Source organism: Bos javanicus, chromosome 25 (genome assembly GCF_032452875.1).
Source record: "Bos javanicus breed banteng chromosome 25, ARS-OSU_banteng_1.0, whole genome shotgun sequence".
Taxonomy (NCBI): Eukaryota; Metazoa; Chordata; class Mammalia; order Artiodactyla; family Bovidae; genus Bos; species Bos javanicus.
Window position 1 is genome coordinate 240,659 of NC_083892.1, and position 24,949 is coordinate 265,607.

The 24,949-nt window shown below is 51.1% G+C and overlaps 3 protein-coding genes across 5 annotated transcripts in view; 2 read left to right on the plus strand and 1 right to left on the minus strand.

The window, feature by feature from the left end:
- The first annotated feature begins 76 nt into the window (after positions 1–76).
- Positions 77–5,411, plus strand: HBQ1 (hemoglobin subunit theta 1). Of its 2 annotated transcripts, none has more exons than XM_061400552.1 (3): positions 77–2,244; positions 2,384–2,588; positions 2,891–5,411. In XM_061400552.1, exons 1-3 carry the CDS (start codon positions 2,081–2,083, stop codon positions 2,966–2,968), a joined length of 447 nt encoding a protein of 148 aa, XP_061256536.1. In that variant the 5' UTR covers positions 77–2,080; the 3' UTR covers positions 2,969–5,411. The 2 variants fall into 2 exon arrangements, with proteins under 2 accessions (XP_061256536.1, XP_061256535.1); XM_061400551.1 differs by lacking the exon at positions 2,891–5,411 and adding an exon at positions 2,684–2,869.
- LOC133238015 (small nuclear ribonucleoprotein E-like) lies at positions 4,879–5,411 on the plus strand. Its single transcript, XM_061400555.1, has one exon. The coding sequence runs from the start codon at positions 4,977–4,979 to the stop codon at positions 5,253–5,255; it is 279 nt and encodes a 92-aa protein (XP_061256539.1). The 5' UTR covers positions 4,879–4,976; the 3' UTR covers positions 5,256–5,411.
- Positions 5,412–10,726: 5,315 nt separating this feature from the next.
- The window catches only part of LUC7L (LUC7 like), a 32,390-nt gene continuing 18,167 nt past the window's right edge, over positions 10,727–24,949 (minus strand). For both annotated transcript variants that reach the window (XM_061400550.1, XM_061400549.1), the window contains 7 exons: positions 23,935–24,045; positions 22,812–22,955; positions 19,291–19,467; positions 16,921–17,009; positions 12,223–12,252; positions 11,694–11,861; positions 10,727–11,070 (listed from right to left, as the gene is read on the minus strand). In XM_061400550.1, the coding sequence (XP_061256534.1) occupies positions 10,929–11,070; positions 11,694–11,861; positions 12,223–12,252; positions 16,921–17,009; positions 19,291–19,467; positions 22,812–22,955; positions 23,935–24,045 (861 nt within the window). In that variant the 3' untranslated portion in view covers positions 10,727–10,928. The remainder of the gene's footprint in view (positions 11,071–11,693; positions 11,862–12,222; positions 12,253–16,920; positions 17,010–19,290; positions 19,468–22,811; positions 22,956–23,934; positions 24,046–24,949) is intronic.

Genomic DNA, 24,949 nt, shown 5'->3' on the forward strand with positions numbered 1-24,949 from the left:
CGGGTCTCTGTGTCCGCGAACCGGCCGGGGTGGGCGTGGTTCTCATTCCTTGCCTCGGACTAAGGAGCTCTCAGGCAGAGGGAGAGAAGGGGAAAGCGGGACGGAGGGGTGGGGGTGGAGCCTGTCCCACTGCCACTGCCTGGGATTCTCTGGGCAGCCCTCACCCTCAGCCTGGAGTGATTTCTGAGTACATTGGCCCTTCCCTGAATTCATCCCAGAGCCTTGCATGTTCATCACGGAGATTTTTGCGCAAATGATCAATTTGTTGGCGGACCTCCAGCCAGGACTCGGAGCTCTCCCGGGGCTGCTCCCGGAGCTGGGTGGTGGGGAGAACACAGAGGCCCTCTGGGTGCCTCCCTCCCCACCAAGTGCTTAGAGGAAGCTAGGGGTGCGTAGTGCCCTTGTAGAGCCAGGCCAGGTCCTGGAGGAACCTCTGTCACCTGGTACACCACCACCCCCCCCAGGACACCCACTGGGCGATTGAGGGTCTGAAAGCCTGATTTTGGGCACCCAGCTTAGGATCCACTGCACTGCCCTGAGGCCCACTGACTCCCCCTGGCGCTGCTGTGGAGAGGAGAGCCAAGGCCAGGGTGCCTACACTCAGAGGTGCTTTCTTCCCATGGAGAATGCCCCTAGCACCTGTGGCTTGAGGTGTCCAGTCCAGGCAGTGGTCCAGCCCCAAGCTTTCAGCTGGGAGCAGTGTCCTTTCTTCCCTGGGCCCAAGAGTCATCGTCAGAAAATGGATGGTAGGTTTCCTGCTTTTAGCATGTGAGCTCTCTGTAAGAGGCAGTCTTCCTTATTTTACTATTAGGCAAAATGAGAGCCTGGACTAAAAGTGGAAACAACCCAAATGTACATCGAGAGATGAGAGGACAAACAAAACGTCGTCTAAACAGACAATGGAATAAGTTATCCAGCCATAACAAGCAATGAAGTGTAAATACATGCTACAAACACAAAAGACCACATACTGCATGATTCTATGCACATGAAATGTCCAGAATAGGCAAATTCACAGGGGCCAAGAGCAGACTGGTGATGTCCAGAGGCTGGAGGGCAGGGGTTATGGACTGACTGCTGATGGGGAGAGTGTTTCTATTTGGGATGATGAAAAAGTTCTGGAATTAGATAGTGGTGATGATCACACAGTGAATATGATTAAAGTCACTGGATTGTACACCTGAAAATGGCTAAGACAGTAAATTTTATGTTATGCCAATTTCAATGCATTTTTTTAAAAGGATGTATAGTGATGCCTGGCACAGAATGAGTGCTACATGGGTATTAGCTATTATGTGGAGGATCTATCCTGTACTGTGCCAGGTCGCTTCAGTTGTGTCCAACTCTTTGCGATCCTATGGACCACAGCCCTCCAGGCTCCTCTGTCCATGGGATTCTCCTGGCAAGAATACTGGAGTGGGTTGCTATGCCCTCCTTCAGGGGATCATCCTGACCCAGCGATCGAACCCTTGTGTTCCCAACACTCATGTCTCTTAAGTCTCCTGCATTGGCAGGTGGATTCTTTACCATTAGCGCCAACTAGATTTCTATTTGGGATGATGAGAAAGTTCTGGAATTAGTGGTGATGGTAACACATAGTGTGAATGTAGTTAAAGACACTGAATTGTATACCTCAAATGGCTAAGACAGTAAATTTTATGTGAATTTCAATGCATTTTTAAAAAAAGGATGTATAGCGATGCCTGGCACAGAATCAGTGCTTTATAGGTATTGGCTATTATTTCTAGGATCTATCCTAGCCACTCTGAATGCTCATTGTCCTGAAAAGGGCATCTGCTATGAACCAGGAACAACCTTGGGAAGAAGAAACTGTTACCTACCTTATATTCCATAAATGAGAAAACAGACTGACGTTCAATGCCAAACTCCATGCTAAAATTCAGGGCCACCTAATATTGACACATACTAAATATTAGTTTCCAAAAATAGGGATTTCAGGGTCCAGGGCGATTGGGAAGGCCCCAGGTTAGAGCTGACGCTCCGTGGAGAGCTCCTAGACCCCTCCCGGCCAGATTCTGCGACCAGAGGCCCGGCGCCCCCTGGAGGCCAAGGGGACAGCATGCCGAGAGGCGCAGGCGCAGCCCAGGCTTCACCGAGACGCCGAGCGCGGGGCAGGCCGGTCTCCACCATGGTGCTGGCGCCGGCGGACCGCGCTGCAGTGCTCGCGTTGTGGCGGAAGCTCGGGACCAACGTCGGCATCTACACGACGGAGGCCCTGGAGAGGTGCGCACAGGTCCTGGCGCCTCAGGGCTCACCTGTCTTCAGCGCGCTCGGGGGATGCGTCCCCCGCCGTCCTATTCCGGAGCCCTTCCTCCCCAGGCCCCGCCATCAGGACGCGCCTCACTCGCCCTTCCTCCCGCAGGACCTTCGTGGCCTTCCCTTCCTCCAAGACCTATTTCCTCCACCTAAACTTGAGCCCCGGCTCCGCCCAGGTCACAGCCCACGGCCAGAAGGTGGCCGACGCGCTGAGCTTGGCCGTGAACCACCTGGACGACCTGCCGGGCACCCTGTCGTACCTGCGCGAGCTGCACACGCACAAGCTGCGCGTGGACCCGGTCTTTTTCAAGGTGAGCTCGCGGGTGGGGCCGACGCCCGTTGCCGGGGGAGGGGGCTCTCACCAGGCAAGGGGTGGTGCACCGCGTGGGAACCATTCTGTCTGCAGCTGCTGTGCCACTGCCTGCTGGTGACCCTCGCCCGGCACTACCCCGGAGACTTCAGCCCCAACATGCACGCCTCGCTGGTCAAGTTTCTGAACCACGTGATCTCGGCGCTGGCCCCCAGCAGTGGCTAAATTGGGAGGGTGGTAGCGGGGGGTCTCCAGTGTTTGAGTAAAGTCCGCAGTCCCGGCTGTGCCCGTGTTCTCTTCTAGGGGCCTGACGAGGGTGGGACGCCCTTCCCAAAGAGAGGCGGGAAGTCTGGACAGGGGTTCTCCACTCCCACGTGGTAAGCCCCGACGCACCATGCCCTTGAGCGTGGCCACTTGGAGGTGTCGGCTGGGCCCCCGCCCAGACCGTCTTTCCCGCTGCAGCCTTCGGACACCTCACATGCACCTAGTTAGTACCGCCCGGCACAGCTTGCGAGGAAATTAGGGACGGGCGCCCCTGCCGGGGTGGAGCGGGACTGCACCTCCTGAACTGAACGCGCAGGGCACTTTCAGCAACCGGGAAGCTTGGGGTCAACGGTGCCTTTGCCAGACTCCGGACCTGGTCGGAGGAGGTGGCGCCTGCAGCGCACCCTGCCCCCATCCCACACAGCAGACAGAACTCAGAGCGTCTTCCTTTAAAAATTTTTTCTCATGGAATCAATCACGGTCATCGCAGAAACTTCAGGAAACGACTCCCAATTGCTGCACCTCAACTGCCCATGCCTTCCTGTGGGTTCCGGACATACATTAACAGCATGAATTTCTTTTTCCTTCTTCACAATTTCAGATACAGGATTCGTTCTTACTGTATATCTCAGCAACCTCAGCACGTTTTTTTCTTTCCTTATTAACTATAACATTTTTTCACTTAAAGGAAGCACTTGAGGTCTTTGGTGCATTAACTCCTCTTGGACACTGAGGCCACTATTCAAATAAGGGTCACTGTGAACACGAGTGCTGTGGTACTAGGACAGTCCACCTGGTACCAGAGAGGACCACTAAGTGACCAGAGGGGTGACTCACACCCCAGTGGGGAGGGGTGATGGCACATTTGGAGAGATTTCTCATAAGAATATACTCAGTTTCACACTGGCATGATCAGAGGAAACGTAACACACATGAGATGGCAGCAGCTCCCCCTAGGCGGGGCCAGAGGCAGAGAAGACAGACACTTGGTCTAATCCCAGCAAAGGTTATGATTTTTCACTTATGTTTTCCACTTTCACAACTAATTTGCAAAAAATCTTCCCTGAGTATTTGTAGCTAAAAGCCTACGCACTAACATTGTCATGCCCTTGGAGGATTTTTGAGAATACCGCCAAAATTGCTTTCCTGAGTTTCGCCAGCAGATGAGCACCTTGCACCCTTGGCAGCCTCACCTGCTCACTGCTAGAGGGCCACCCACTTCCCAGGGTAGCGTTCTTCCTCAGGTTGATCCAGATTTTGCCCATTTTTTCCCGGGTATTTCCTGGGGGTACTCTTTCCTCCAAATAAACCCAGCCCCTCCTCAGGTCTCTGGGCCCAACCACGCTCCATGGCTCTGCCTGTTCTGAGCTGCCATTTCCGATCTACACCCTCATTTATGACAATTAGGAATGCTGGATAAGACCCTTTCCACCCTCTAACAGCAAGTGGACTCGGAATCTGCAGACCAGATAACTAAGTGAAGGTGAGAACTCAGATGTCACAGCACCTAAACCACCTGGGTTCTGAGGTATTTTCCAAAATGAGCAAACTTGAGCTGAAATTTTTTCCTTACGGGTTCACAGTTCAAAGGGCCAGTAAAAGGTGATACACCCAAAAGGTGACTTTCCCATAAACCTGGGACCCTAAAGATATCCCACTGGGTTATCCTTTCTCCAAATACAGGGACTGGTAAGAAGAAATAATAAACAGAAAGAAAAAAGCCCCTGGCTATTCAGCAGAAAAGAAAACATGCTTCCCTAATAAAATGAAATCACATGCTGATATGCAAACAAATCCCCCCACCCCCCACCGAGAAAAAAGTACTTCACAGGCCACAAGGTGCCAGGGCTGACAAACTCACCAGGCACACAGGGCAAGGCACCTGCATGAAAGCCAGCAGCCACTGCAGATGCCACATTCAATGCAACTTGGCTTGAAACATCTGCAGGGAACCACAGAATATAAAAAGGCACATAGCAGGACTTATCTGGTGGTCCAGTGGTTAATCTGCCTGCAACTAAACTTGAGTGCCACAACTGAGCCCACACGCAGTGAAGAAAATTTAAAAAGATAGAAATAGGTTTTCTGAGAGTGCAGAGCAGTGTGGTGCTTGTGAGCTTCCAGCATGGCGTACCGGGGCCAGGGCTGGAATGTGCAGAAGGGGCAGGTGCAGCCCATCAATCTCATCTTCAGATGCTTGCAAAATAGATCGCGGATTCAAGGGTGGCTTTATGAGCAAGTGAATATGTGGACAGAGGGCTGTACCATTGGTTTTGATGAGTATATGAACCTTGTATTAGATGATGCAGAAGACATTCATTCTAAAACAAAGTCAAGAAAACAACTGGGTCGGATCATGCTAAAAGGAGATAACATTACTCTGCTCCAAAGTGTCTCCAACTAGAAGTGACAGATGAAGTGAGAAATTGTTTGGCAATACCGTTGGTTTTTTTAGGTGTCCTTTGTTAGAGATGTAGTTCTAAAACATGTATTCATATTGTTCTGCTCACCCTTGTTATTACCAGATGACAATAAATGCTGTGGGACGTTTTTTTTTTTTTTTAAGATAGAAATAGTGTTACGATTTCCAAGGTAACAGAGTAGAAAACAGGATGTTAAAACATTCTAACACAACCCCCCAACCCTGGGGAGGAGGGCTGAGCTGGGCAAAAATGGAAGGAAAAATGTAAAGACCCCAAAAAATGGCATCAACAAAACAATGGAGGAATTCCCTGGCGGCCCAGTGGTTAGGACTCCACACTTCCACTGCCCAGGGCACAGGCTCAGCTCCTGGTCAGGGAGCTAGTCTCACTTGCTCTGTGGTGCATGGGTTGGTCAGTCAAGTTCATTCTGGTTTAACTTTCTGGCCAACCCAATATTGACTATGTCACTTAAATGACTCAAAGAAGGGATAAAGATCAGACTTGAGGCTTAAAGATGAAAAGCGCAAATACAGTAAAAAGAATTATCAATGGATCCAGAGACTAAAGTGGACCCTGCAGCGCTCCCTTCTGGTGTTCTCATGTGGTCACCTCCCCTTGTGTGGCTGTTCGTTGCTGTTTTTAAATTTTATTGGCATATTGTCGATATACAATGTTGCATTAGTTTCTGCTATATAACAAAGCGAGTCAGTTATACAGACATGTAATAGTTTGCATTTGTTAATCCCAAATTCCCTCACTGAAGCTTTTTTTAATGTGGTAAAATACAGGGCTTCCCTGTTGTTCACTGGTAATCTGCCTGCAATGTAGCCCACCCAGGTCGATCTCTGGGTTGGGAAAATCCCCTGGAGAAGGGCATGGCAAACCATTCCAGTATTCTTTCATAGAGAACTCCACAGACAGATGCCTGATGGGTCACATCAGACAGATGCCCATGGGGTCGCAGAGCCTGTCCGACATGACTGAGTGATTAACACTAACTCATGCAAAATATAGGTAACAAACACTTACCAGTTCAACCACTGTAAAGAGTGCAGCTCAGTGGCATTCATTTCATTCACAACAGTGTGCCATCACCACCTCTAGCCAGCTCCAGAACTTTCTTACAGCCCCAAAGGAAGCCCTTTGCCTACTACCAGGCACCCCCTCCACACCTCTCCCAGCCCAGCCCCACGGCTTTACTGATCCTGGCCTTTCCATGTAAATGTACACAGCTTGTGGTCTCTCGTGTCCAGCATGTCGCTCAGCACATTCTCAAGGCTCACTGGTGCTGGACCTGCATCTGACCTGATGCCCTGATGCTCAGGAGCTGTGGGACAATTAATGCGTGCTGTCTGTGGTGATTTTCAAGGACAGCAAAGCTCTCTGGAAGGACTGTGGGGCAGATGAGGGCACCGAGGAGCCGGCGATGTACCGCAGGTCCTGTCTGCAGTGTTTTGTGCTCTCTTCTGCTCAGAGGCGGGGCCTGGCCTGGGGCTGAAAGGCCTGGATCCCAAGGTGGCTGCACTTGGGCAGGTATTCCAAAGGGGACAGGAGCAGCCCCAGAAGGCCCAGGACAATGTAATACTGCACTGTAACATATCACGCTGTTGTTCAATTGCCCAGTCGCCTCCAACTCTTTGTGACCCCATGGACTGCAGCACGCCAGGCCTCCCTGACCCTAACCATTTCCGAAAATTTGCCCAAGCTCATGACCACTGTATCAGTGATACCATCCATTCATCCCATCCTCTGATGTATCACACTAAACACCATTCTGTACTGCATACTTGAAGTTGCTGAGTAGTGCTTAAAACTTATCATAGGAAAAAAATCATTTTGCAAAATATATATATATTAAGTCATTAGAATGTACACGTAAAACTAAAATAACATTTGTCAATTTAATTTCAATAAGAATTTTAAAAAGAAGGTGGCCGGGATCCAGGTGGGGGAAGTCCCCTTGGCCAGCAGTTAGCAGCTTCTCTCTTGAACTGTGAGGACAGCACCACCTCCTCAGGAGGGCAGCCCTGAGCCCACGGGCCCAGCAGGGAAGTCAGGCAGGCAGGCTGGGGGTGGCACGGGGGAGGGCAGAGAAGGGGGAGAGCAGACGCAAGAGGGTGGCACTCGCCAGCGCTGTGGGGGCTCAGGACACGCAGGGACCCCCAGGCTTCCCTCACGGGTTCCCAAGTGCCCCTGGGTGGGAGCAGAGGGCCGCCTCAGGCCAGGGTTCACTGGCACCTGGGGGCAGACCTCGTGTTGACCCCTATCACATGCCACCCTGTGCTGGGGGTGTGGGTGGTTACCTGAGGGCCTGGCTTAGGGCTTGTGGAGTGGACATAGAGCAAGCCGCTCACCGCGCCGCGATCAGGCCCAGGATGGCTCTGCCCTCTTCCCCTAGGTCCAAACAAGTGTCAGCATCATATGTGCCAACGACAAGAGCTAGGAGACCTGCCCTAAGCTGTCCCAGAGATGCCACTGAGGGCTTGTGACCCAGCTGTCAGGGTGCTTCGGACCAGCAGCAGCCCGGGTAAACAGCTACATTCTTGGTACTGGTACAGGCTAGAGTTGGCGGGGTGGACGAACCCTGTTGACAGCACACTCCGAAGTAACTGATGTTGATCACAAGTCGCATTCTGCGATTCCAGAGACAGACAGCAGACCAGTGGCTGTCAAAGGCTGGGGCCGAGGGGCATGCCTGCTGGTGGGTGTGGGGCTGGGGTGACGAGACGCCCCAACGCCACAGTGATAAACACGACACTGCAAGCACACTGAAGACCACTAGACCGTACGCTTTCGAGCGGCTGAAATGTTGAATTTTATGAGATAAGTTTATCTCCATCAAAAAACCAACCAACCTACCTGCAAAAAAAGAAACCTACATTCTTGGATCCCTCCCCTGATCCACAGGAAGCCTAGAGGGGCTCACACCACCTGCTACAAGGCCTGTGGGTGACAGGGGCACGGGATGAAGTCCCAGCACTGCTCAGCTCAGCCCGGCCGCCAGAGCAGGACCACCCTGTTTAAGGCAGGGGACCCTTCCGAGGCACAACCCCTTCTCCACATGCGCAAACCATGGCTGGACACCGGCCCCACCCCTGGAATCCATCCCTCCTGGTTCCCAGGCCAGCCGAGTGCACGCACCTGCTGCACAGCCCTCACCCTGGGAAGATGGCCCGTGTCCACACGCCGCAGCAAGGGTCTGGACCGCCGTTAAGGCCGTGGAGTCCCACAGAGCTGCAGGGCCAACACCATCCCTCCAGCCCTCAGGTCCCAAGACTGCAGGCCTGGGCCTTGCTAGAGACCCCCAAAGAGAGGGGCAGAAACCAAAGCATCCCTGCCCCCAGCTACAGGCCCCCCGCCTGCCCCATGGACAGACTGGGGCCTCCGTGCCACACCCCTCACCCCCGCTCCTGAGCGGAAGATTGGGGCTGGGGGAGTCCCTGAGAACTTGGGGACTGAAGGGGCCAAGGGCACCACACAGCCCTGGGTCTGACCACAGGCCCCTGGAGATCTGCACCTATGGGCTCGGCCAACCCCTCTCTCACCGAGGACTGCCATCACCGCCCGCTCCCAGCATCCCTGCTAAGCCAGCGCTTCCCCACAGCAGCACTCTAACAAGGACGAGAGGGTGCGGGTGAGCGGTGCCCTCCTCCCAGCACCCTCCCGGTGCCACCCCTGGAGCCGCGCTCACCCAGGCTGGGCTGTGGCCTCCAGAGCAGCCCGCTGTACACCTGCGCCCAGTGGAGTGGAGCCAGCTGAGGAGCCGAGGCTCAGGGGCTGGGGGGATCCAGGCAGCCCCTGCAGTCAGGCCAGGGCACGCCAGGGGCAGGCAGGTGCCTCTGGACTGACGAGCAAGCACGCAGCTGTGGGGGGAGCAGAAGCCTCCCCCCAGGCATCTTTGACCCCAGCCCATCTGCTTTCTCACTGGGACCTCCAGGCTCCTATAAGGTCAGGGACGCCATCTGCCCGCTGCCTCTTCAAAACCAGCCTCCAGGGATGGCAGCAGACAGAGTGCCACGCAACCGTGCGTCAGAAATGCAAGTATGTGTGCCCTGTCACCACAACACAAACAGAACAGACCCCCAAACACCCCCTTGGGAGGTTAAGAATGGAGACCTGAGGAGCTGGGCAGTCTTTGCCCTGGCTGCCCACTCAGTCCAGACCCCTCCGTCACGAGCCGGGTTGCAGGGTGGAGTCAGGAAACCACCAGCACAGCCTGGGCTTCTCTGCCTGCCCCCGCCCACGCCCACCTCTGCCCTCCCAGGGCTTTCCGCCCTGCTTTCCCAGGGCTTTTATCTACTTCCCACAAAGATGGCACGTCCCCTGCTCCCCCGCAGGTACCTACCTGGCCTCTCAGTGGCCACTCTGGCCCAGCCTGGCTGCAGGCCAGGGCAACACCCCTGGGCGGAGGAACATCGCTGATGCCAGACCTCTTTTCCGTGGACACAGGTGGCTGGGGGAGACCCTGCCAGAGGGCAGCAGAGCAGCCCACTACCCACATCCCTCCAGAGGGAAACAAACCCCAGTGAGGAGCCTAGAAGAGGACCACCGACCACGCCCTGGGGCTGGCAGCCACATGACCCAGACCCAGTGTCCATGTGCTCTGCACAGGGGTGTGGGTGTGTGTTTCACAACGTGGCCATCAGAAGCTACCTCCAAAAATAAAACCACACACTCCCCTGATGAACTTTCCTGGTAGCTCAGACGGTAAAGAATCTGCCTGCCAATGCATGAGACCTAAGAGACACAGGTTCGATCCCTGGGTCGGAAAGATCCCCTGGAGAAGGGAATGGTAATCCATTTCAGTAGTCTTGCCTGGAGAATCCCATGGACAGAGGAGCCTGGCCGCTACAGTCCATAGGGTTACAAAGAGTCAGACACGACTGAGCACGCCACAGTCATCCTCCCCCTGAAAAGTGAAAAAATGAAAGAGCTCCCAGTTGTATCTTCAAAACAGCTCACTTTAGTCTCGAGATACAAGCGGAAGAGCTGAGGGAGACTGGATAATACCACCAGCCCTGCCAAGGGTGAGCAGAACCACGACTGACCCCAAAGTCAACATGCCTTCCTCTGAGGACCTTGTGGCCACCATGTCGACCTTTCCGTGGGTCTTTCTTTGCTCTGACTAACTCCAAGAGGGGGAACTGCAGCTTATCTGAGCTCCAGTGCTGGGCGGAGGCTGCTGACCACAAACCAGACAAGCAGTCCTCCAAAGAAATGGGGGAAGAGAACAAGCTTGGACCTCAGAAAGACACATGGGGCTGGGAGAGCAGACGGCTGAGTGCCTCTGGCTCCGTCAGCACGTAGAACGCCAAAAGGCAGAGGGGAGCCCGAGGATGAGTCACATTTCTGGGCTACGTGCAGGTGACCTGGGCGTGCCCCCCCACCCTGTGGAAGGCTCGGCAAGTCCAGCGCAGCCAGGACTGCAGAGAACGCACCGCGGCCGCCAGGAGGCAGTCTGTCAGGTTGTTTATTCCCGCTCGACACAACCCAGAACACAGGAGCAACTCTGTACACCTCTAGAAACTCACAGCTAGCTCCGAAACAATAGAAATGTTAAACTACAAAAGATGAGCTGTATTCAGCAAATAGAAAGGGTAACGTGAGGCCGTGTCAGACGTGGATCGGACTATTTACAGTGCCTGGGCGTGGGCTCAGATCTCGCCGGCCTCCTTCTCCTCCGACCTCCGCGATGCGGCCTTCCCGTTGGCACTCTCAAGCCTCCAGTCGGTGGCCCCCCGCTCACTCCGCCCGCGCTCCCAGGACTCCTCCCTTGAAGTCCGCTCTCGGGAGAACCTGGGAAAAGGGAACCAGAGGCTCATCGAGGGCTGGCCCTCCCTCCTGGGTGCTCCCCAAGCACTGACACCGTGGACTGTCCGTGCGAGGAAAGGGAAGACCCACACAGCTGGGAGGGCCCAGCAGGCACCGCACAGGGAGGGCCGGGCAGCCAACACAGAGTGGCATTTCCAAAGGGTTCTAGTAACAGGAACAGCTTTCACTAAAATGTAAACAGTGCAAAGGAAAATATAGCACGAGTTGATCCATTATGTAAAAACACAATGGAGAAAAAGTATTACCAAAGCGAATGGTGGGCGTCTCCAAACATGATTATTAGTGGTGTGTGTGTTTTTTTTAAATCACCACAACCGAGGTGAGCAGCCTACTAGGGCTGTGTGTACCAAAGTGGCGGTGCATGTGTAGCCCAAGCATGGCCACGCCTACACGTGACACCTCTGCAGCTCTCAACTGTCCAGCCATGAAGCCACCTGCTGCCCCCAGCAGGTGGACTCCCAGAGCCCTGGGCCCCGTCAGGACCCTCAAGGCCTCAACGCTCAGTCCCTGGGTGACAGACCCCAGGCCCTGGCGCACTGAGCAGGGCTCACCTCCTGCTGCAGATACTAAAGGAGCAGAGTAGTTACTTGTATTTCGAGCTCCGGTCCCTGGATGCCCGTCGATGGCCACGGCTGTGGCTCCGGGAGCGGCTTCGGTGGCGCCGGTGTCTGTCTCGGGACCGGGAGCGGGACGACTTCCGCCGCTCTCTGGAAGTTGACCTCGATCGCCTGCGACGTCGGTCCCGGGAGCGCGACCTGCAACAGAGGCTGTGCTGACACCTTACTGCTGTCTCTGCTCTCTCCTCCCAGACTTGTAACCCGGGTTCACAACCCTCCCCTCAACGGCACCCTGGTCATGAATAACTGGCCAGACCCTCCCCACCGATGCTTCCGGAAACATGCCAGGAACGTTCTGATCATCCCTCTCACTGACAGTGGACGCCCACCCCATGCTGCACGGAGCCCCAATCAGGGCTCTCCTTCTAACCCATGCTCTGTGCCCTTCGCGACCAACCCTGACCCCAGACAACAAATGCCAAGTTATAAAGGCTAAGTCTCAAGAAAAAGGCACATGAAAAAGGACATCTTACTGAGAACGTATCAATGGCAAACCTACCTCCTGCGATCTCTTGTTCTTGATCCAGACCTAAAACGGAAAAAAAGATGAGCAACTTCCTAAAAACAGCCCAATTCCTTACAGCTGAGGGGAGGTGCCCCACGTCCACCTGGTGACGAGGGTCAACTTCCCACAGGACCTGCTATGAGGCCCGCCCCGGGCCCCCAACCTGTTGGAGGGAGAAGGAAGAGATCAGCACCCAGGGGTCCACGCTGCACTGAGCTGAACCAGTGGTTCTGCAAACTTCACAGTGGACACCAACCCAGCTACACAGATAGTCACGGTGCAGGGCTGGGCAGGACACCCAAGCTCCAAACACAGGCTCACTTTCCCAGGAAACAGTACACAATCAGCAATGTAAGAAATGCACTCGAGGGACCTTCCCTGGTGGTCCAGTGGTTGAGAATCCACCCTGCAACGCAGAGGACATGAGTTCAATCCCTGGTCAGGGAACTAAGATCCCATACGCCATGGGGAAACTAAGACCGTGTGCCACAACTACTGAGTCTACGCGCTCTGGAGCCCATGGCCCTACAGAAAGATTCCACATGGTAAGAGGAAGACCCTCAGTTCAATTCAGTTCAGTCGCTCAGTCGTGTCTGACTCTTTGTGACCCCATGAACCGCAGCACGCCAGGTCTCCCCGTCCATCACCAACTCCCGGAGTCCACCCAAACCCATGTCCATTGAGTCGGTGATGCCGTCCAGCCATCTCATCCTCTGTCGTCCCCTTCTCCTCCTGCCCTCAATCTTTCCCAGCATCAGGGACTTTTAAAATGAGTCAGCTCTTTGCATCAGGTGGCCAAAGTATCAGGAGTTTCAGCTTCAACATCAGTTCTTCCAATGAACACTCAGGACTGATCTCCTTTAGGATGGACTGGTTGGATCTCCTTGCAGTCCAAGGGACTCTCAAGAGTCTTCTCCAACACCACAGTTCAAAAGCATCAATTCTCCAGCGCTCAGCCTTCTCCACAGTCCAACTCTCACATCCATACACGACCACTGGAAAAACCATAGCCTTGACTAGACGGACCTCTGTTAGCAAAGTAACGTCTCTGCTTTTCAATATACTGTCATATATACAGGTGGACGTATATCTAGGTTGGTTATAACTTTCCTTCCAAGGAGTAAGCGTCTTTTAATTTCATGGCTGCAATTACCATCTGCAGTGATTCTGGAGCCCAAAAAAATTAAGTCAGCCACTGTTTCCCCATCTATTTGCCATGAAGTGACGGGACCAGATGCCATGACCCTAGTTTTCTGAATGTTGAGCTTTAAGCCAACTTTTTCACTCTCCTCATTCACTTTCATCAAGAGGCTCTTTAGTTCTTCACTTTCTGCCGTAAGGGTGGTGTCATCTGCATATCTGAGGTTATTGATATTTCTCCTGGCAATCTTGATTCCAGCTTGTGCTTCCTCCAGCCCAGTATTTCTCATAATGTACTCTGCATATAAGTTAAATAAGCAGGGTGACAATATACAGCCATGACGTACTCCTTTTCCTATTTGGAACCAGTCTGTTGTTCGCTACGTGCCTCAATTAAGATCCGATGCAGCCAAATTAATATTAAGAAAAAAAAAGAAATACACTTGACAACAAGAGTGAACTTCTCACATCCTGTTCTAAGCAGCGATTTTCAACCTGTGAAGGAGGAAGTGACAAAAGATGCTGCTCACACACCATGTGGCTGGAGGGTGATTTGATAAAAACTCCAGGAAAGTAATTTCCTTAACACCTACCAGTATTTATATATTAAATTCCTCTCTCCCAGGAATTCTAAGGAACTTTATATATACTCAAATACATTCAAGGATGATCGTGCTCGCACTCATTCAAAAAAAGTCACCAAAAATTAAAATTAAAAAGCAAAGTTAACAAAGGTCAACAAGTGGGACTACATCAGACTAAAAAGCTTCTGCACAATGAAGGTAACCATCCGCGAAATGAAAAAGCAACTGAATGGGAGAAAGTATCTACAAATCAAGAAACTGCCGAGAGGCATTTATCCAAAATATGAAAAGAACTCACACAACTCTAAATGGAAGGGGGAAAAAAAAAGATTAAAAAATGGGCAGAGGACCTGAACAAACATTTTGCCAAAGAAGACATACAAAGGCCAACAGGCACATGAAAAATTGCTCCACAACTTTATCCATCAAGGAAACACAAAACAAACCATGATGGGCTGTCAGTACACATCTGTCAGAGTGCTATCACCAAATGACAAGAAACACAGGTGCTGGTGAGGATGTGGAGAAAAGCCAAGTACTGGGGGTGGGAATGTAAACTGGTGCAGCCATCATGAAAAACAGGATAGAGGCATCTCAAAAATTAAAATGGAACAAAAATTAAAATTACAATATGATCCAGCAATTCCAATTCTGGATATTCACTTGATGGAAATTAAATCACTATTTTGATCAGATCAGATCATATCAGTCGCTCAGTCGTGTCCGACTCTTTGTGACCCCATGAATCACAGCATGCCAGGCCTCCCTGTCCATCACCAACTCCTGGAGTTCACTCAGACTCACAGCCATTGAGTCACTGATGCCATCCAGCCATCTCATCCTCTGTCGTCCCCTTCTCCTCTTGCCCTCAATCCCTCCCAGCATCAGAGTCTTTTCCAATGAGTCAACTCTTCGCTTGAGGTGGCCAAAGTATTGGAGTTTCAGCTTTAGCATCATTCCTTCCAAAGAAATCCCAGGGCTGATCTCCTTCAGAATGGACTGGTTGGATCTCCTTGCAGTCCAAGGGACTCTGAAGAGTATTCTCCAACACCACAGTTCAAAAGCATCAATTCTTTGGCGTTCAGCCTTCTTCACAATCCAACTCTCACATCCATACATGACCACAGGAAAAACCACAGCCTTGACTAGACGGACCTTTGTTGGCAAAGTAATGTCTCTGCTTTTGAATATGCTATCTAGGTTGGTCGTAACTTTCCTTCCAAGGAGCAAGCGTCTTTTAATTTCATGGCTGCAGTCATCATCTGCAGTGATTCTGGAGCCCAGAAAAATAAAGTCTGACACTGTTTCCACATCTGTTTCCCATGAAGTGATGAGACCGGGTGCCGTGATCTTCGTTTTCTGAATGTTGAGCTTTAAGCCAACTTTTTCACTCTCCACTTTCACTTTCATCAAGAGGCTTTTTTAGTTCCTCTTCAAGTGGTGTCATCTGCATATCTGAGGTTATTGATACTTCTCCCGGCAATCTTGATTCCAGCTTGTGTTTCTTCCAGTCCAGCGTTTCTCATGATGTACTCTGCGTATAAGTTAAATAAACAGGGTGACAATATACAGCCTTGACGAACTCCTTTTCCTATTTGGAACCAGTCTGTTGTTCCATGTCCAGTTCTAATTGTTGCTTCCTGACCTGCATACAAATTTCTCAAGAGGCAGATCATGTGGTCTGGTATTCCCATCTCTTTCAGAATTTTCCACAGTTTATTGTGATCCACACAGTCAAAGGTTTTGGCATAGTCAATAAAACAGAAATAGATGTTTTTCTGGAACTCTCTTGCTTTTTCCATGATCCAGCGGATGTTGGCAATTTGATCTCTGTTTCCTCTGCCTTTTCACTTGATGGAAATTAAATCACTATTTTGAAGATACTTACAACTCCATGGTCACTGCATTATTTACAATAGCTCAGACACAGGAAAATCTAAGTGTCCGTTGATAGACCGATAAACATGATGTAGTTGTATATATACAGTGGCATTTTATTCAGTTAAAAAAAGAAGGAATTCTGCCATTTGCAACAACACAGATGGACCTTGAGAGCACTACGTTAAGTAAAATAAGTCAGACAGGAAAAGATAAATGCTGTATGAGTTCAGTTATATGTGGAATAGAAGAGAGCCAAACTTACAGATACAGAGAACAGACTGGTGGTGCTAGAGGTAGGAAAACAAAGGTGGGCAAAGGCGGGAGGATGGAGACAGGTGATGACAACGTCGCAGAATGGTGCTGTGCGGCCAAGAGCACGCCCGCTGCGGGGGCCAAGGACCCGCGCACAGAGCCCACCCCGCGACGGCGGTTACCTGTGTGAAAAGACCCTCGTGTCTGTACTTAATATTTTTATACTGTTCCAGTCTCTTTATAATCAACATGTTACATAATTAAAATAATGAAAAACAAAAGTTAGCAAGTTGTTCACAAAGGAATCCCTCCAGGCGTCTGTGTGCCCAACATAGAGCCTGGCTACTCTGGGCTCCAGACACTGCCCTGAACTCTGACCAGACCCACCACCCCTACCTGGCTGCTCTCAGGCTTCCCAGCCCTAACACGGTCAGAACCACCTCCCCTCCCAAAACTCCGCTCCCAGGCTCCCCTCCTCTGTCACCATCAGCGGCCACTCCAGGCCAGCTCCACTCCCGCTCTGCACAGCTCACACCGTCCGCTAGCAGATGCTATCAGCTCTGCCCCCAGAGCACACAGCTCATCCCTGGCCCCTCCTGGGCCTGGACCCTCCCAGCCACTCACGTTCTCCTTGTTCCCACCCAACGAGCCTCAGCCCTTGGCCCACGCGAGCCCGTCCCTGGTGGATCCCGCCATAGGGCTTGCGCTGGGCAGGAATCTTTTTGCTCCTTTTCATGGCCACCAGGTACCTGGCAGACCTCAAGTGTCACAGGCAACAGCAAGACTGCCAAGTACATGGGGTGTCCTTGGGATGGGGGGCTGTCCTCAGGCTCACCTTCTGCTCAGCCGCTCCTCCCGCTCTCTCTCCTCTCGCCTCCTCAGCCGATCCTGATTTCTCTTCTCCTGCTTCTCAGCCACAGTTTTCTAAATAAAACGGAAAACTGGGAAGATGAGAGAGGCACATACACACTAGGGTGTGAACAGTGCTGAACAAAGAACGTTTACATGACCTCAGTACTGGCGATTTAAGAACCTTAGGGAAATTCAGGGAACAGGAACACAATTCTTTTTATTAATAAAACCCCTTAACAGAAAATACATGGAATAAAAACTGTTTTATAAATTCAGTGACAAACTACTAACAGGTGCTGTACTTCTAAGTTACAAAAAGTTTATCATATGACTTCAAATCAATCAAGAAAGTTAAGGTTTTTACCCAAAGAAGACTCCACAAACTTTATGTGAAGGAGAACATGTGTATTTGATCAAGCACATCTTGCTTAGGGGAGCCAAGCTACCCAGCCTTGTTGCTGCCTGTCCTGGGGATGGGTTGTAGTGGACATGGAGGGAGGGAGGAGCACAGGAGATGGCCTGGAGACCCTGCCACTGGAGCACCCCAAAACCCACTTGGAGCCTTTCACACCATCTCATGCTGCTGAGAAGGCCTCCTCACCTCCCCCTGGGGAGGGGGAGGTATCCAGAGCCACAAGACAATGTCCAAGAGGGAGTGCAGCATGACCTAAAATATCAGCGCTGACAAAAGCCAGGCCCCCAGGAAGAAAGGGCACGGCTGGGGGTGCGTGTGTGTGTCTGCGTGTGACCTCAAAGCATCTGGGCCCAGGCTCTCCTATGCAGCTCCTCTAGCTCTGCCCTCTGACGTCATACATCCAACACTGGGAGCAGGACACAAGGACGCTGTCCCAGCACCTCGGTCTCCACACACACCCTGTCCAAGAACCGGGCTGGGGCTAGCATCAGCTCCTCCTCAAACCCTCCCCACTCCCTGTAACATTAGGTCCCCCCACAGGCAAGTCCTCACTCTTCTCCGCCTCCCTCCGCTGCGTCCATCTAGGTCCAGAACCTGCAGGTGTGCACACCGCCGGGACCACTGAGTGAAGCCCTCTCCGAACTGGGCACAGAGCTCCTACTCTCCTCATCGTTAAGAGGTGCACTTCCAAGCAACCTTTTCTGCTGATAGTGTAATAGCTATTTATTGAAACCTGCAACTTGGCTGTATTGTTCTATCAACTATATACTGCTCATAACCACAATGACAAAATACGACTTTTAGATAAGTGAATACTTAAGTTCTGAAGATTTCAGCAAAAGAAGTTTCAATGTATGCTGATGTAAAAAAAAAAAAAAAAGACTTTCAGGTATAAGAAACATTAGGGCAAAATTCTGGGGTGTTATGGAATGGAATGACAATTTAAAGGAAAATAGGAATACAAGGAGTAGATTTTTTATGAAGATGGTAGCTGTCACCAAACTGTTATTTATACTATATTAGCTACATGGAATATATGCTTATACTTTATACCATAAACTTATAAAAAAATTTCCAACTTAAAACCATGTGACAGAAAGTATCACTTTTCAGAATTCCCCTGGAAGCACAGGAGATGCTCAAGACCAGTGGTGAGCCTGCCAACCGGCTCCCTCTCCAGTCTGAGCGCACACCACCTCCAGGGACCCTCCCTGGGCATAAGGGCGCCCGCCACCCACTGCCCATTCCTGGGGCCACACGTGGCCTGAGGCCTTGACTGTCAAGGTGGCCTACAGTTAGGGGCCACATGTCTGTCCTTCCAGATTTCGGGCTTCTGGAGGAAAGGCCTGCATATTTCCCAGCATCCTAGTACACAGCCAGGGAGGTTTCATCAGTCTGAAAACAATTCAGCTTATCCCAAAGTTGCTTAACTTTCCTTCTCAGCATTCCATATGCAGGACGTTGAATGCTGTAATCTAACCCAGGAAAACAAGGAGCCCCGAGGAAGGGACAGAGGCATCCAGCCGTGGGGCAGGGCCACCAGAAAAAGTCCCGTCACCTTCTTATGCTTCTAGCCTGACCACATTCCACAGGTCCGCCTTCGCCCGAAGAGAAAAACCACAGGCTACTGGCTCTCTCTCACCTCCAAAGAGGTGTTTCCAGAGGGGTGCACGAGTTCTCTGTACCTGGGATGAATTCTGCCATTGTTCTCTGTAAACAAGGGGTAGTAGACTAAACAAACATCCCAGGCCCTGCTGGATTCTGAGATCTCAGGGAACACAACGACGACACCCGAGTAGCTCACTGTAAAGCTAAAGTATAAAACCAAGGCCTGATACCTCCACCAACAAAAAAAGAACACAAGGTTTGCTACAAGCAGAGACATGAAGACAATCACGATTTCGCAGGCTTCTTCAGAAACACAGCACATTAACATACCCTTAACTGATCGAGCTTCTCACGGATCTGAATGAATCCCAAGTGTAACTTGCCCCCGAAGTGGTCTGCAAGACGACGGTCATTGTCATGGAGGCCAAGGTAGGCCGAACAGACCTCACAGACACGAAGCTTCTGTTGCTGAAAACTGGACGCAGGCATGGAATTTCTGTATTCTTCCTGGAGAGCAGGAAAAGAGTGATCCAAGTGAGGTTAACTCAAATGCCACTGTCCACTCAATCCCTAAAGTGGGAAGTACATGAAGGGAGGTGACTTTTATTTTTAGCTGCCCAGCTTGCAGGACTTTAATCCACAGACTAGAGACTGAACCCCACGGCCTGGCAGTTAAGTGCCAAGTACTAACCACTGAACCACCAGGAAATTCCCTAAAGATGATTTCAAAATACATAAACCTGAATCGTTTACAAAGCTTCAGATTCTTGTAATTAAATTATAATTTAATTTCAATAAATTGTAATTAAATTGTAATCCAATTTAAAGTGTTTATTTAAGAGATGAGCTAAGAGTCATGATTTCAAAGCAGTGAGGGATATTCAGAACACTGAGACACACAGGAGACTGTGTGCTAAAGACCAGCGGGGAAAGGGAGTCCCTGCGATGGCGGAGAGCTCTGTGAAGACCAGACTACAGGCTCCTAACAGTGCCCCTAATCACACCAGACATGGTGGAGCTCTGTTAAGATCAGACTGACTACAGCGCCCCTATCACACCAGACAGACGGGCAAAACACAGAGCATCCAGAGTCTGCCCCGGTGCCCAGGAATGCCCAATGCAGCCCTGAAACCTAAAATCTGGAAGGAGAAACACGCCAGACATCTCTTCAAACGAGTAAGTGTGCCTAAGGGAACAGAACAAAGCGCACGCACACACATACACCCCCTACCCCGGCCCAGCAGCCAGTACGGTCTGAGTCTCATCACAGGAAGACACTGTGCCTCAAAGGAAAACACACAAATACAAAAGAAAATGACCCAGGACACAGTGATGGCTGCCTGTGCTCAAATTAACACACACCTTCAAAATCTAGGTTGAGGGATGCATTTCAACATTTGTCCTTAAAGGGAAGACAATGTAATAATCTTCCATTAATTCATACATTCAAAACATTCCCTAAAAAATGCAAGTTAAAATAAGACATCATGTCACTCACTAGACTGACGGAGACACAGAACACCGGGCCCTCCCATACCCTGACGCTGGCGCCCGTGCAGCATGGTTACTGTGGGGGCAGCCTGTCTGTAAAGGTGGGGTTACTGGAAACATCCCTCACGTGAGCACATTGCTGGACACACAGAACCGGCCCTGAGATGAGAAACCATCTGTGACCTGGAAAACCACCCATGGACAAACAGCCATGTGCCCCTAAAATGCAGTCCTGCAGCAGTAAACAAACTGAACCCATCTGCCTGCAGCAGCCTGGAGAGCGCTGCCCGGCGATGCAAGTGGGAGGACCTGCAGCACCAATGCGGACGCCTACACGCCTGCCCAGGAACGCACATGGTTTATGAGCCCAGGTGTGCAATGAACGCACACGAACGCCCCTGGGGACAGAGCGGGAAAGACCGGGAGCTCAGATTTCCATTAGAGTGCGGCTTCTTTCCTAAAGAGTCAAACAGCTTAACAAGAAACACTAAATGTGGTGGGTGAGAGTTATCTGAGATAATATTCTACACCTTTCAGTAGTTTTGAAATTACGAATCCCATCCTCTAATATCCTTCAAAATAAATTCTACGCTGAGTGAAAAAAAAGTCAATCCCTAAGGGTTACAGACTGTGTGAATCCATTATGCAATGTTCTTAAAATGAGCAAATGCTAAGAATGGAGGGCAGACTGGTGGTCAGAGAAGTGGGTGTGCTGTGAGGGCAGCAGGCAGGACCTACGGGTGGTCAGCGGTCACTCTGTAGCTGTTCTGGGATGGGATGCTGTGTTACAGTTTTCTAAGACAGAACCACTGCGGGAATCTGGGTAAAAAGCACACAGTGCCCCTCCCGCTCCACTTCTTAGGATACCAAACAGCCCTGCCTGCCACGAAGGGCAGGGTGGGCACTACCCAGACCAGCACAGCGGAGGCCTCCCTGCTCCAAGCCACCCTGTCTTGTCTGTTTTAAGTAAGGGGGAACTCAGGTGATAAGGAAAGGGACAGTGGCCGAAGCAAGGCGCCTGGAGTCCCTGTGTATCTGACTCCTGCTGCCCTTGGGTCTGTCTGCAGACATCCGAGTGGTGAACCCCGCATCTACATTATTTCAAGTCTCGGATCCACCTCACAGGTTTCTGGTGTCTGCTTTGCTCCTCAAAGCAGGAAGGCTCGGCCTCAGGATTCACTAAAAGGCTACAGAGCTCCTTCCTTCCTGACCCTCTGGCCTTTCTGCTGGGTACTGTCAGCAACCCAGGGAGCCTGACTCCATATACTCAAATTTTCCCTTTAAATACACAGAGGTTTGGATCCTATGTAAGGATTCTGATGCAGGACCTGGGACTCCCCACGCACATGCCACTGCCTCAATGGGCACTCAGCAGGATTCATGTGTTCAGCTGTCATCACTGAGCTCCACTTTGTCCCAGGTGCCACAAGGAGCCAGGGGACCAGCAACAACCAAAACCAGCCCTGCGCTGGCACGCTGCCCACTCTGCCATCGCATCTCCATCCACCATCTGAACAATCTTCTCTCTGGGTCTCAGCAAATGGCCTTCAGGATCACCCTGCCCTACCTGGACATGCCCTGCACCCCAAGTCACTCTTAAACTGAGACCTCATTTCTTCTGAGCGCCCGTCTTCATCAGAGTGAATCTTAGCCAGTGCTCACATGCATTCTGCCTGGCCCACAGGAGGAGTAAAGGTACACTCCCGGCCCTCTATCCGACTCTAACCTTCCCACATTCTCGAAGTCGATCCAGGCCACCTCCACTCCAGTGGTGAGGATCTGAGAAGCAGAAAACCCAACAGAGGAAACAGTCCAGACAGTCCTGGACTCAGCTTCTGCACCACACAGCAGAGCCCTGGCCTGGCAGCCCGAGGACACCACCTGGGTGCTGCCCATACCCTGCAGGGGTCTCTCTCCTGAGGGCACAGAGTCACTAATAACCCAAGGCCTCTCTTCACAGCAACTGTAAAGCCAGTCAGGCCCCATCACATCAGCTGAACACCTTGCACGCCGGGCCCTTCCTGGAAGCAGACGGACGCAGATGGGAGGTGCTCACTAACACGGACAAGTTACACTCAGTCACTAACACGGACAAGTTACACTCAGGATGCACTCTACACACGGGAGTGATGCTCAGAGCTCCAAGTGCCCAGTCTGAGGCCTCAGGGGTCAAGTGAGCAGTGAAGACACAAACCCCAGGGTGGGCTGACTTGAAATTGTACCATCCTGACGTTATCACTCTATTTCCAACTCCTCCTCAATATTCAAGAAAATGGAGGCATGGCTCAGTTTTAGCCCCATGGTCAGCTCTCCGAAGTTACCATGTTTTCTTCCCTCTTTAAGACATTTTCCTCACCAACCTCAGCTTCTTTTTTCTTTGCACGGACTTTCTCCACTTCCATGAGAATCTTCTGTGATTCATCCACATTTCCTTCAGCTCCCAGCTGCTCAGCTTTAGCAAGAAGCTTTCCTATTTCTTCATTCAATTCATGTACTTTTTCTGCCTGGAGAGAAAGAGACAGCCAGGTAAGACATCTAAAAACAAAAGACGAGAGCTGGGACGGAGGCTGAAGGGGTGGTGGTGTGTGTAGTTATGACTGATTTGTGCTGTTGTATGGCAGAAACCAACACAACACTGTAAAGCAATTATGCTCCAATTAAAAACATAAAAACAAAAGATGTTTTAATGCAAGGAGTGTTTCTGTTGTTGCATTCCTGCTGTTTCCCAGAGAATACACCAACAGCTGGAAACTTCACTGATGATGTGAATTCTAACAGTTACAACACCCATACTGCCACCACTGAGACCGACCGTTAAGTGTCAGACCCTAACCCGTAGGATCTCTGCACTGAATCCCAGCAGAAGCAAGAACACATGCCTGTCACTTCCACAGGCTGTAAGGCCCATCCTGTGGGCCAGCTTCAAGGACGTCACTCCGTATACCTTCCAGTACAGCTCAGCCTCCAGGTGAGGGTAACAAAATGTGTGAGCCTAAACGCATACATTACTTACCCTTTAAGCAAAATGACTCATCACTGGGAGTTTCTTTTAGAAATAAACAGCACCACTGGGCTAGTTAAAAACTGTCTATCTCCTAAGAAATCCTTTTATAAAACTGAAAGGAGAAAAAAAAACACTGAAGAACACTCCACTAGAGAAAGGCAAGGCCTTCTAAATGATGTACATGCCGAATGCACCAGGTCTACCCTTTTCTTCTGTGACACAGACACACCAGAATTTAATCATTTCCCTGCTAACTTACCCCATTTCCTGTTCTGCGGAGGGATGTTAATAAAGTAACTTTACGACATATGCACAGCGCAGTGACAGGCTGCGAGCTTGGTGACGGCTTCCCTCCTTCCCTCGAACAGGCAGGGCAGTGGACACCCACTGTCCACCCCAAAATGCGCACTTGGCACTGACAGGTCCCAGCCCCGCTTTTATACCAACGACTTGAGGTGGAGGCCTCCCTCCCCGCATACCTTCGCAGAAACTTCTGCACTGATCTCCTCCTGCGTCTCTGCCAGCCGTTTCTTGGCAAGCTCCGTTCTCCGATCACACTCAGCAATGAAGGACTCCAAGTGATCCATCGCCTAGCTCAGGAGAGGCAGAGGGCTCCGGTCAGTGACCTGCCTGCAACCTCAGAGCTCATGTGTTCAATAGGAAGTGCAGTCCTGGGTTGGTTCTTAAGGCCTGTCGGTTCAGTGGGAAGATCTGCACTACTGCTAACATGTCCACAATCACATTCAATCTAGGGGCTTTGTTAAACCAAACGACCGTGCACAAGTATGGTCTTCTCATCTGATTTATCTTCAAATGTGTCAAAGAATCCCCATCCCTCAACAATTTCAAGAGATTCTAAAGGAAGTTGAAACACCTGGCATAACTGACTGTTCTGAGGGACAGGAGAGACTAGGCCGTGTTATCATGTCAGAGGCCCTCCGCTGGTGAGGCGGGGGGGTGCAGATGTACTCACTGGTCTTTGTGAGCCACGTATATATTATTCCCTCATGTTCTGAGGGTAGAGTTCCCCCTTCCACCTCAAAACAAAATAGAACAAATGTTACTTGAGCGGTGAACACGTTCAGTTATGGCCTACCATCTAAAGCAGTGGGAAAACAGGTTACTACTTACCCAAAGAGATAATGGAAAAGACACTCTGAAAAGAGTTGGTGGAAAAAAATAAAAGACTAATCAATAAGTGGTCATATATGCTAAGCAGTTAACTTGCTGTAACTAGTCAAGGCCCCAACATAACTTCAGATAAACATACAAACAGGACACCCCTTTTCCAATCTCCAGGCTAGGACCAACCAGCGCTGGGCAGCAGGCCCCACGCTGCGCGTGTTACACAGACAGCAAGTGGGAGTGGGTGGCGGGATTAGACAGAGTGAGCAGAGCGAGGAAAGCCCTGGGCGCAAATGGTAATAAGGCAGATGAAAGTCAGGCCAAGGGACCAAGAAGTGATGACCTATGTCCCTGCCTCCAGATGTGGTC

Excerpts from the sequence above, each read along its gene's own strand:
- LOC133238015 (XM_061400555.1), top strand. The coding sequence starts at position 4,977 with ATGGCGTACCGGGGCCAGGGCTGGAATGTGCAGAAGGGGCAGGTGCAG.
- HBQ1 (XM_061400551.1), top strand. The coding sequence starts at position 2,081 with ATGCCGAGAGGCGCAGGCGCAGCCCAGGCTTCACCGAGACGCCGAGCG. Across the intron at positions 2,245-2,383 it reads ACGACGGAGGCCCTGGAGAG|GACCTTCGTGGCCTTCCCTT; the intron begins GTGCGCACAGGT and ends TTCCTCCCGCAG. Across the intron at positions 2,589-2,683 it reads TGGACCCGGTCTTTTTCAAG|CTGCTGTGCCACTGCCTGCT; the intron begins GTGAGCTCGCGG and ends TTCTGTCTGCAG.